The sequence below is a fragment of the Dryobates pubescens genome, chromosome 7 (assembly GCF_014839835.1).
Source record: "Dryobates pubescens isolate bDryPub1 chromosome 7, bDryPub1.pri, whole genome shotgun sequence".
Taxonomy (NCBI): domain Eukaryota; kingdom Metazoa; phylum Chordata; class Aves; order Piciformes; family Picidae; genus Dryobates; species Dryobates pubescens.
Genome location: NC_071618.1, coordinates 44994212 through 45006658, shown reverse-complemented (window position 1 = coordinate 45006658; position 12447 = coordinate 44994212). Strand labels below are relative to the sequence as shown.

At 49.8% G+C, this 12447-nt stretch overlaps 1 protein-coding gene across 1 annotated transcript; it reads left to right on the top strand.

The window, feature by feature from the left end:
- Nucleotides 1-1873: 1873 nt before the first annotated feature.
- Nucleotides 1874-9706, top strand: LOC104307600 (fibrinogen-like protein 1). The gene is made up of 7 exons (XM_009908679.2): nt 1874-1951; nt 3219-3429; nt 4503-4662; nt 6108-6205; nt 6301-6389; nt 8298-8488; nt 9484-9706. Exons 1-7 carry the CDS (start codon nt 1874-1876, stop codon nt 9671-9673), a joined length of 1017 nt encoding a protein of 338 aa, XP_009906981.2. The 3' UTR covers nt 9674-9706.
- Nucleotides 9707-12447: the final 2741 nt, after the last annotated feature.

Here is a 12447-nt window from a genome sequence, read left to right as displayed (position 1 = left end):
GTTCAGCCTCGGTTGAGCTTCCCAGTCAAATAAGGTGGGTACCAGAGTGCAGCCAGCAGAGCCACTCTCCATTGCAGAGCAGCACTGACAGAAACCTGCCGTCTCTCCTCACTGGGAAGCAGCAGCATGGGTGCTGGGTAACAACAGGTAACCTGGGGGTTGGGTGGCTCCTTCACGTCAGGAACTGCAATCGTCTTTTCTGCCTAGTGCTGTGAAATGTTGTTTGTGCCTTTGGTGTGGGCCATCTGGAGGGGAAGATCTCATCAACCTCTGGAAATGCAGCCAGGTTTATGATCACTTTCTCTTACAGTTCACTTCCAAGAGAAAGAATCTTGACAGGAGGAGGTCTGAAGGAAAGGCGCCTTACAGGTACGTGCGCTTCCTGTGTGTGGGTAAAGGTGTAAGCAAAGCTGCTTTCTTTCCCTCTGCTCTACACTGTCTGGTTTTTCAGGGGCTCAAACCCATCCCTCCTGTCGTCTTTCTGCCTCCACCCACACGCACCACATGGGGCTGGATTCTGGCCTCAGCGCTGGTGCTGCCGCCGCCGGCACAGCTGGGGGTGGTGTGCATGACAATGGTCATGGGCTGGGAGGTTCCTCACCGACATGCTGAACCTGTATCAGCTAGGAAAATGCCACGTGCTGGGGCACCCACCGGCACAGCATCTTATACGGCTGACTTCCATGGGGCACTGCTCCTCTCAGCTTGCTTTGGGCCCTGCCTGCCCAGCTTGGCAGATGGCTCCTCTGTCCCAGCAGCTTCGCGGGCTCCGGAAGCAGCCCTGGCATGGGGGGATGCCAATGGAGCTGCGGCAGAACCAGAGTGCATCACTCTGAGCACATAGCTGGCAGCTAAGTTTCTGCATCACTTCCAGATGTGAAGCAAGGGAGTTTGGTTTAGCCTGTTGTGCAGACTTTTAAACATTCTTTCTGATTTTCCTTCCAGAGCCCCACACAAACACCCTGCACACAATCTGTCCTGTTCCCTCCCGCCGAGCTGCACGTTCCCGGTGCTGCTCACTCGCTGCTTTTCCTGGATGAGACTGACTGAAGCCTCATCTGTGCTCTGGGGCAGGCCAGCAGCAGCAACCTTTTCCACTGAAATCCACACAAAAACTATCCCATGGTCACTCTGCCTTTGACCTCCATGGACCGTGGAGGGCCTGCACTCACTCAACAAGGAGCCAGAATTCCTTATGGGGCAGTTTGAACTGAATGTGGACTGTGATTCTGGCCAGCCAAAGTGCCCCAAGGGGGCATTATTGCTGAGTAACCTTCTGTCTGTCTGGGCACTCAGGAGAAGGAGTAGAGGCTGCTGGAGAGTCATACTGGGTCTTCACATCTCCAGGGAAGTAGGGGTTTGGACCTCAGTCTCAATTGCCCTATCAGCATACTGCACTGGTGCCTCAGCTTCTCATCTAACATGCATTTTCTTCCTGATTTTCTTCTGCCTGTAGGTTCAAGCAACCTCCTTGGTAAAGCCTGAAGCTTTCTCTAGGGAATTAAACGTTAGGGTGTGGGGATTAAGCTGCAACAGGAACTAAAGAAGTGCCCAGTGCAGGCTGCCAGTGCTTCTTTTCAGGTGCTAAGAGATGAGCATGATGATGATGCCCTTTCACCTCACCTCAACTTCAGGCTTGAAGTGAAGAGAAAGCTCTTCCCAGAGAGAGTTGTTAGCCATTGGAATGTGCTGCCCAGGGAGGTGGTGGAGTCCCCATCCCTGGAGGTGTTCAAGAGGGGATTGGATGTGGCACTGGAAGCCATGGTTTAGTTAGTCATGAGGTCTTGGGTGACAGGTTGGACTTGATGATCTGTGAGGTCTTTTCCAACCTTGTTGATTCTATGATTGTGTGATTCTTTTCAGGTGCTAAGAAATGAGCATGATGATGATGCCCTGGTTGTTGCTGCTCCTTCTCCTGGTCAACTTCAGCTCCCCTGCGCCCAGGCTCTCGGTGTGTATTTTTTAGCTCTTGTCTACACAAGTGATTTCCAGTCACACAGCAATAGGAGCTCCCCCACAAGAGGAACAGACACTTCCAAAAGCAGAGCAAAAAGGCTGCTGGCTGCAGCTAAAGCAAGGTTGCTCTTGCTGTCCTGATAATGCAGGGTTTTCTTGGCATTAGGGGCTGTGCAGCTCTCAGGGTGGCTGGACTGACATTACCAAGAAGTTAACAACAACCAAACCTTTTTTCTTTAAAAAAAGCAATTTTCTGGCCACTTCATCCCCTCAAGGGAAATTGTGTTCCCTTGTTTGTGATTTTTAAAAGGGAGAAGGGGTACACACAGTCTGAGGCAAGCTGTAGCCTTCTGACGAGCAGGTGTTTCCTGGGCTATCCTGACAACGTGCAGAGCTTGACAAGCAGAGTTTGGTGAGCTCAGGGCTGTCTGCAGCAGGCCCCTGTGTGCCTCCAGCCTGGGAATCCTCACCTGTGGAGGACAACCAACAGGCCTAGGAGGAGCAAGAGGCAGCTGGGAGGCCACGTTTGAGCCACATTTGTGCATGCTTGGAAGTCTGCTGTCATTGGCAACTGCTTGTCTTGCTTGTGCCTAGAAGTGGTGCCGACCTGGCATCACTCGAGCTAGCTTGTGCAAGCAGCAACAGCCAATGTGGGGTTGGTGGCACGGGTTTCCTTGGTTGGCTTAGAAGAGATTTTGCTCTGCTTTGTTTTGTTTTTAATGGAGTAACAGCAGCCAAAGACTGGATCCTTGCTGAGAATATTTACCCCAGCCAGTGTGGGTCAGATTCTGATCTATGCTATGGGAATGAGGCTCTGAAGTTAGAGCGCTGTAGGCTCACTGCTTTCAGCTGGTTTGTGCCAAATACCAGCTCTTTTATCTTCCAGCTTTACAAGAAGGCATTTCAGGAACCCCTCTAGTTTTGCCTGTCTTCAGTGCAGGAGCCAAGTTTCCCTCCCCTTATTACCCTGAGCAGTTTCACTGTTTGCAAGCACTCCCTTTGGGTTCACTAAAAGGGAGTTAAGACAAATGGGTTTTGTCCAGAGTAGCTTTCTGCATATGTCAGCCCTCTTCTGAGGCATTCAGTTCAACAGCTCACTCTGTGCAAGATTCATGTATCCTGGGGAGAGACCACCAGCAAATTGTCTTGAGCCACAGTGTCATCTGTCAGGGTCCAGGGGAGACAGCTGCTACTTCTCTCTCTGCCTCTCTGTTCTTATCACTGATTGAAGTGTGGGTTGTTGGGGGGTTTCCTCTCCACAGGAAAAAGATACCTGCCTCTTAGACAACAACAAATTAAGACAAAGGTTAAAACACCTTCAAGACTTGCTTTACTTGTATGAACTGCAGCTGAAGGACATCCTGGAGAACACTTACCATAGAACAAGGAGTGGGCTGTTCTCAGGCAACAGGAGTGTGCAGCATGAAACACTTCTGCCCACAACCAGTGGGAATTTGATCGTCTATGACCAAGGTACAGTTTGCCACAGTGTATGGCACTCCAGCTTGCTGCAGTGTTCGTTTCTCACTGCAGTGTCCCAGTGACCCTGCTCAAGGTTTTAGAATGTTTAAGGTGTGCTGTGTGTCAAAATGCAGTCAGGTACACGGGGAGGAGAAGGGCAAACTGATGACCCTGGTACCAGCAGACATCCCCTGGGTCCAGAGCCAGCTGACCCAGCTTTAGGTAGCTATGGCCCAGCTACAACCACAAATAATATCTGCAACTGGGCTTCTCACCTGGGGCTCTGGTGCAGGGAGGACAAGGCACCTCTCAGGTGTTTTCCATCAGACCTACTTCAAACATCTGCTTTAGGCAGAGAGGGGTCCTGCTCTTGGAGAGCCCATTTCCCCTGAATTGCTTAGGGGAGCCCAGGCTGCCTGGCTCAGCTGTGACCACTGAAACCTGTTTGAAGGAGCCCAGCCTCCCTGTTCCTCAGTTGTCCCCGTGGCTGTGGCACAGTAGCAGGCCTCTGCTCCTTGGTGCCACTCTGAGAAAATGGTCCTAACTGGCACTGTGTGTGGTGGCCAACATTTTATCCTTCGTGGGCATTACACTGGAAGTGTGAAACACTGAGTTCCTGAAAGGCTCTCCTCTGACACAGCCCTTGTAGAGCTGGCCACAGGGGTTTAGCCTCTCCTTAAAGAGATTTTGGGCCCTGATCCAATATGAAGTGCAGATGAGGTTATCTTCCACATGCAAATCAAGTTCCCTGCATATGATCTTGCTGATAGACCCAGTCTCTGTCCTGCATCACTCCCATATTATAGCCCCAGCCTGAGCTGCAGCCATCCTTTATCTCACCAAAGACTTGAGAATGACCCCCTCAGAGGGCATGGCTGTAAAGGTTCTCAGGCCCTGCTGCTCTTTGGCTTGTAAACCCATGGTGCTGCTACCTTGCTGACCCACCTGCTTTGGCTCTGCAGGGCTACGTGCAGGCCGGTCAAGAGTCCCTGTCCCACACAGCCTCTCCGTGGTGTCTCCTCTTGGCTGCACATAGCCCTTCGCTTTCCCCCAGCCCCGTTACCAACCAGTAACCCTTTGCCTAGATTGCTCTGCAGTGTACAACAGGAGGAAGACAGAGAGTGGCTACTACCGGCTGAGGCCCAGGGCAGGGCGGGAGCCCTTCCTGGCATACTGCGACATGTCCGACGGGGGGGGCTGGACCGTCATCCAGCGGCGCAGCGGCGGCAGGGAGGACTTCAACCGGTGGGTGCACTGCGGCTGCCTCAGCAGGGCTCGCAGCCAGGCCTCCAGCCCGCCCCTGTCCTGCTGCCTGGCCCAACCCTGCCTCTGAGAAGCAGGAGTGGGGAAGACAACGCTGTGCTTTAGGAGAGGTCGATGTTAGCAGCAGGAGGCCGTCTTCAAAATGAACCTGTAACATCTTTCCCGTGGCCTCTCTGCACATGTGTGCCGATTGGCTTTGTCATTACTGGAGGCTGTTGAAGGATCCAAACTGGCAGGGATCTGCTCTCAGCACAGGCTGAGACCTGCTGAAAACAGTATGTGATCAGGAATTGCATTCAGCACCATTCAAGAGATGCCAAACCACCGCTCCAAGATTGTCCTTCCTCTCTGCAAAACCCCAGAGAGCTGACTTTCACCTGCAAATACCCAGGAGGAGAGATGCTCTGGTATCACAGTAAAGAGGACATGTTCCCCATGCAGATTAACTCTCTGTCACAGCACACACAGTATCATGGCATGTCTGGGCTCTCTTACAGTCAGTGCAGTGCCTTGCAAAGTCACCTCAGCTGGCTCTAAGCTCCCTTGCCCACAGTGGCAGCTATGTAGCTGTGATAGTTCAGCTCTCAGCACAGGTGAATGAAAAATACTCTGAAACAGTGCACTGGCTAGTATGTAGGCCAGGCAGAATGAACATCCCTAGCAACTGCATGGGAGAGGGAATAAACACTGGGCCAGTGAGCCTGGAAATGATGATGCACAGGTAGTACATCATAATATGAAAGGTAAGACATAAATGAAATGGTGAGAAGAAGGTAACACTGGGAGCTTTCTCTTGGAAAGATGAGGTCAGAGAACACTGATGAAAAGCAGGTTTATATCTTTGATAGCTGAGTTGCCACATCCAAAGTGATCCTGGGAAAAAGAAGAGGTGAGAGTGGTCAGTGAACCAAGATCAGATTTAAAAGCAGCAGGAACACAAAGCAAAACAGGTATTTTCCTTTGAACTTCATCTGCAAGCTTTTGTTTGCAGCTTCTGAACACTTTCTGATGCTTCACTGTACCACCACACATCCAAGACTGCAGCCTGTCACAGGCTGCAGCTTTTCTTTCCACTCAGGAGTGCGTTTTAATGATGACTTCCTGAAGAACAGTATCAGGTGCTTTGCTGAAGAGCAGTATGACAGCTGCTGCTTTCCTTTCCCATCTAACTGACAACCTCATTCTGCAAGCCCTGCATCTGGCAGTTTGAAGGTTTGATCCCAGTATGCATGAGCACAGGTTTAGCAGGGGTGAGCTGTGAGTTCCATTCACGTCCAAGGCAGAGAGACAAATCCCAGCTCAGCTTGGGGCGAAGCACATACTTGTAGGAAACGGTGTCTAGAGATACAGATGGGATTGCTGCCATAGCCAAGCATCACAAACTAATTCTCTTACATGCTGAAATGGATACTTGTATCTCACTGCAGGAAGTGGGATGATTACAAACTGGGATTTGGGAGATTCCAGGGCAAGAATGATGAATACTGGCTGGGCAATGACCACATCTATGACCTGCTCACTAGAGGTGCATGGACTCTCCCTGCATGGATTCTCCCTCCACAGATTGCTTTCCAGTTGGTATGAGACAGTTCATCTAACAGGACACCACTTTGTGTTTAGGGGAGACCTCCTTAAAGATTGACCTGATGGACTGGCACGGGGAGAGACGTTATGCCATCTATGAACGTTTCCAGCTTGCAAACGAGCAGGTAAAGAACAGAGCAGTTTGCTTGGCTTGCCTGTGAGGGTGGGCATCTGCTTGTTTAGCATCAGCTGCCCAGGGAGGTGGTGGAGTCACCATCCCTGGAGGTGTTTAGGAAGAGACTGGATGGGGTGCTTGGTGCCATGGTTGAGTTGATCAGATGGTGTTGGGTGATAGGTTGGACTCAATGATCTCAAAGGTCTTTTCCAACCTGGTTAATTCTAGTCTAGTCTAGTCTAGTCTAGTCTATCAGGGTTGTGATTACAGCTCTGCAAAACTTACCTGCTCTGGTTCCCTAGGCTTTCTGATTTGGCTGAATGACAAACAGCCCTGGGAGCAGGGATGTAAGCCTGGGGCTTATTCCTTACGACAGCTAAGTGCCTAAGGGACCAGGTGGCCATGCAGGTGCCCTCTTGCTAACTCTGCTGCTGCATGGAGGGCAGCTCTCTGCTGCAGGGTACAGGGATTCCCACATGCATTTACCTTGACCCTTATAGGTAAAAGTCTTCTGTGAGGGAGGACATAATAGTTTGCACCTCTGCAAAGGAAATGAACCCTGTTCTCCTCCTTCCTGGAAGAGTGTTTCAGGCTGCCACATAAACAGCAACCAACAGAACAAGCCCTCTTTGTTTTAAAAGGAAACAGGGAACTCTAATCAAAGCTTTGAAAGAGCAGCTCCCTATCTTGAAGCTCCTGTAGCACTACACTTGGTGAGACAGACACAGACAGGCCAAAGACAGACACATCTCTGTATTTCCATGTTTTCTTCCTAGCTTTAGGCAGTGCCCTGCTCTTTGCATTTTCACCTTTCTGAACACCACACCTAAGTAGCCTGAACAAACAAGGACTTGAATTCCACTGCCTGGACCAGCCTTGGTTCCCCACTCCAGAAATGTGCACATGGAATTTGGTTTGCAGTTGGGGTTTTTTAATGAAGAGTATGGACAACCTCATTTTAATGCCTTAGTCCTGTGTTTTCAGAAACAAAATGATGAAAGGAGAAAACCCACAGCACAAAAGCAGTCATCTCTCTCATATCAAAGGTTTCTGAGATCTGTTAGCTGTGCACAGTGGAAATGTTCTAAGGATTCCTGTCAGGACTGGATCATTTATCTAGAAATCAGATGGCTTTTAGTTCTTGGAGGAGCACAATTCCTAAGGAATAATTCTATCTGAACAACTCAGCAGCTTATGAAGACCACTACTTGGCACAGTTTTGACTAGACTAGACTAGACCAGACCAGACCAGGTTGGAAAGGAACTTTGAGATCATCCAGTCCAACCTATCACCCAACACCATCTAATCAACTAAACCATGGCTCCAAGTGCCTCATCCAGGCTCTTCTTAAACACTTCCAGTGATGGTGACTCCACCACCTCCCTGGGCAGCACATCCCAATGGCCAATCTCTCTTTCTGTGAACAACTCCTTCCTAACATCCAGCCTAAACCTCCCCTGGCACAGCTTGAGACTGTGTCCTCTTGTTCTGGTGCTGGTTGCCTGGGAGAAGAGACCAACCCCCCAGCTGGCTACAACCTCCCTTCAGGGAGTTGCAGAGAGCAAGAAGGTCTCCTCTGAGCCTTCTCTGCTCCAGGCTAAGCAACCCCAGCTCCCTCAGCCTCTCCTCATAGAGCTTTCTGCCAAGCTCATGATAATCTAAGGAAGAGCCTTCCAGCTTGTTGTATGATGTATCAAATGGTTATGGACAGGTATTAAAGCCTGAAGGCCCCTTGCAGCAGCAGCTTCTTGAAAGTGTAAATCCCTGTTGAGCTACACTGGAATCATTGAAGCATGGGTCCAGGTCAGCCTTGAGTTCAACAGCCACGCTTTGGACAGGGGGCACAATGGCCAGAGCCAATCTGATCTCAAAAGCAGGAGGAAGGGCACTGCAGACATGCTCCCTGTGTTCTGGCAGGCCAGTTACAGGTTATGGTTTGGCTCCTACTCTGGCAACGCCGGCGACGCTCTGTCTGGAGGGAGCAGTTTTGAAGAGCAGTGGTCAGCCTCTCACAGAGGGATGCAGTTCACCACATCTGACAGGGACCACGATCGCTTCCTGGCCGGCAACTGTGCCTCAGAGAACAAGGGTGGCTGGTGGTTTAACAGGTATGGAGGGAAGCTGGTTCCTTTCTGGGGCACAGAGTGTGGGTGGCTGTTCAGTGGAGAGGACTTGCCTGCCTTAGAGCAGCTGGAGGTTGCTGTGTGCACTTGCCAAAGCTGAGAGGTTCACATCGCTGCAGATCCTCAAAGGAAAGCAATCTGCTTCTGTCATTATGAAGCAAAGAGGGGAGTTGCATTCATTTTAGGGAACTGGCCACGGCTAACTCCCTTTCATTTAAAACAATGGGTCACAATAATGCAGGGGGAGGGAGGGGGAAGGTTACCTGGAAGGAAAAGAGCCCAACTAGAACTCCTTAGAGTGCTTTGGGTTGTGCCCCAGGAAAGAAAGCAATTGTAGCCACTGCAAGGTGAAGTATGTGTAAAGAATATTGTTCTGTTGTAAGCTGCTCCTGAGCAGTCTTGCTGATGTCATTTGAGCATACCCTACCCATCAACAGAAAGGAACTCAGGCTCACCAGCTGTTGCAGCATGGACACACTGCCCTCAGTTTTTCTCTGCTTTAGTGCAGGATGAGCCTTTTCTTTGAGCAGGTTCTCATCACATGCAAATGGAGTGGAGCTACAAAAATGTTCATCAGCAGTGGGATTTCCCTCGGTTAAAAGGCATCTGCATTTCCAGCTGCCTGTGCTTGAGCTGGATCCTACCAAATGGCACTACACCCCTGTTTAAGCAATTGAATCATGTGCTTAATTAATACACCTGAAGGAGTCAACACATTGAATTACCTGAGCAGTGCAGGTGTCTGCTTTAAGATGACCCACATACTTCTCTAGGTTCCACGCAGTGCAGTAAGCAGATCTCCACAGGCTGTGGTACGACTTGGATAACCAGTTCGGTACAGACAGATAGAGCTGGGTCTCCCAATCTGTCAGTGCATCTTGCCCTGGTACTGTGTGAAAACTCTTCTTCACTGTCACAGTGCAATGCCTTCCCAGACTAAACCTCATCTCCTTTCTCTCCCCCTCCTGCATCGTCACAAGGTGCCATGCTGTAAACCTCAACGGGCGCTACTACAGGAGAGGGAAGTACAGTGGCCCCCACGATGATGGTCTGGTGTGGTCTACGTGGCATGGGATGTGGTACTCACTGAAATACTCAGCCATGAAAATCAGGCCTCCATCTTTTCTTGACAGCCAGAGTGGAGATGGTGAGGACAGCCAGGTCAGCTGAAAACTCCTGCTCTGGAAAGAGAAGCAGTACAGGCTACAGGAAATGGTGTTGATTGGCAGCCCCCCTCTGCTGCCAGTCACCGGACCTGGCCTGTGAGAACTGGAGCTGCACCTGCTTCTGCTAGCTGAAGCTAACATCACAGCTGTTTGAGCACAGCCAGCCAACAATTTCATGGAAAACTTACAGATCTCAGTCATGGATTAAGTTTTGGTTTTCATCAGATTTCAGGAGTTGCCTGGTGATTGTTTATGAGAGGCTCCCTGCATCTTCAGTGATCAAGTATGTTCTTTAGCTGCCTGCACTCTTCAAGGGCCAGGTCTTTTCCATCTTGATTTTAGCTGTCAATGCCTTAGTTACAAGAACATAAGAATAGAAATGATGAGGTGATGAGGACTTGGAATTCATCTGATGTGCCTTTGTTAGAGCTTTGTTCTGGATCAGAAGAGTATTTTAAAGCAGCTCTCCCTGTGGTCCCAAACTGCCACACTTCAGCTGCAGAATAACCTCAGAGTGTGTGAAACCAAACCAGTGGATGGACATGCTCCAACATAGGGGGGCTACAAGAAAGCTGGGACTTTTTACATGGGTTTGGAGTGATAGGATGAGAGGGAATGGCTCTAAACTGGAAGAGGGTAGATTTAGACTGGATATCAGAATGAAACTCTTGACAGTGAGGGTGGTGAGACACTGGAACAGGTTGCCCAGGGAGGCTGTGGATGCCCCCTCCATGGAGGTGTTCAAGGCCAAGTTGAATAGTACCTTGAGCACCCTGCTCTAGTGGAAGGTGTCTCTGTCTTTCACAGGGGGAATGGAACTAGATGATTTTTAAGGTCCCTTCCAATCCAAACCATTCTATGATTCTATGAAACCTCTCACAACAGGGACAGTGTAGGCACTGGGTTTCATTGCCAGCAGCTTCCCACTACAGATCCACTTCTACAGCAGAACACAACACAGCACATGAAGGGAGACAAAGACAATGCTGCTGACCAGACTTGGGCACCAGATAAAACTTGGGCAGATTGTGCTAAGCTTAAGATGAGCACAGATCTCCTTAGGCATGAAATCCAGTCATGATTCATTTGTATGTTCTTGTGTAATTAACCAGAGGACAGGAGACTCAGAAAGTGGAAAGTGACTGAATCATGAGACACACTGCCCTCATTGTCTCGGAGCAAAGTGAAAGAGCAACACAAGTGACTGGGAGAAATGGAATACTGAGGATTTATTTCCCACAAGTTCTTAATAACAACAGTTTAAAATGAACAGCAGTTACCAACTGGATGCAAATCATTTAACTCCCTTGTTACAGAACCAGCCCTTTCCTCTGAAGCACAATAGCTTTTCTAACTGGCAGTTCTTTTCCATTTCCTTGCCTTTAGATCCATACCTATTGTCATTTGCACTATATACCCACAAAGGATGAAATAAAGCCATCTGAGTAGGACTTAACACTCTGTATCTGGTGCTCCACAGTAGGAACTTGAAGAGAAATTTGGATTACAGTCTTGATCAAGCTCACAATAATGAAATGCATACTTTTGGTGTTGGCTCTGGTGCCTTTGCACCTGCTGTCCTGGGTAGTGAGGAGGGTCTGCAAGGTACATTTAATTTCCATGGCTCAAGCTGTGGAGCTATTCAGGGTATGGCTCAATGAGGCCCTGGGCAGCCTGGTCTAGTTGAGGATGTCCCTGCTGACTGTGGTGAGGTTGGACTAGACAACCTTTGGAGGTTCCTTCCAGCCAGGACCACTCAGTGATTCTAAGCTGTCCTGAAGGCAGCACAGAGACATGTGAAGGCCCAGTGTAAAACTTGGTTTGGTTCCTGTAATTTGTCAAGAGGTAAACCCTGCTCTCACTCCTTCATAGACAGCCCAGTGATAGCAAACATGAACACCAGAGTTCAATGAGCCCCAGCGCCTGTGCCCTGTTAAGGCTGCACTGCTGCCCTCTTCCCAAGCGTTGGCACGTACCCATGGAGAACAGAACTGGCACCTACAGCTCTGAAATGAGGCTGCCCTTGTGAACAAAGGGGCTGTGAACAGCCAGCACTTCCTATTTCCTTGCTGATCACCCATTCTGTATTTCACTGTGGTAAGAGCTTAGTGCAAGGTTGTAACTGCACCTTGGGAACACGATCCCAACACACAGCATCCCTCTGCACACCTCGTTGTGTGGCCACTGATGCCGTGCTGAGGGCAGCAAGAATGATTTTCACCCACACAGAAGACAGAGAGAAATGTGAGTGAAGCAAGTTAATGCCTTCTGGCAGACAATGCTCAATCCTTCTTCCACAGAGGGTTAGAGCAGCAGGGTGAAGTTTACAGACGAGTGCTGCTCAGTTCTGCATGCTGGAGATCAACTGCAGCACCAAAGGGATAGCGTTAGTAGTCTGACAGTTCATTGAGCAGCCCTTAACCCATGTATGGAGTGTCAAGCTGGAAATGAAGTCAGCAGGGTTTAGTCAGGCAGCCACTACCCAGTCCACTTCCCCAGCTGAGTAAGCGCTGAGCCAGGTGAGCTCTGGAGTACAGAGCCTGTGTTGGAGCAAGGCGTTGTAGCTGGACTGCCTTCAGCCAGCATCACTATGTTAACAGCAGGTTTTTCTCTCTCACGAGACAAAAAGGGGCCAAGACTTGACCAAGCTGGAGAGAAGGGGTCTGCCTTGCTGTCTTAGATGTACTTAGGTACATCACAGTAGCCGTTCTGAACACAGCCCAATACTGAGACAAGGTTGAAGGAAGCAGCATCTGGCTTGAAATAAGGCTCCCCCTG

Bases quoted from the DNA above. Each gene is read 5' to 3' on its own strand.
- LOC104307600 (XM_009908679.2), top strand. From the start codon at position 1,874: ATGAGCATGATGATGATGCCCTGGTTGTTGCTGCTCCTTCTCCTGGTC. The intron at 3,430-4,502 runs GTACAGTTTGCC...CCCTTTGCCTAG, and splicing joins TTTGATCGTCTATGACCAAG to ATTGCTCTGCAGTGTACAAC. The intron at 8,489-9,483 runs GTATGGAGGGAA...CATCGTCACAAG, and splicing joins GGTGGCTGGTGGTTTAACAG to GTGCCATGCTGTAAACCTCA.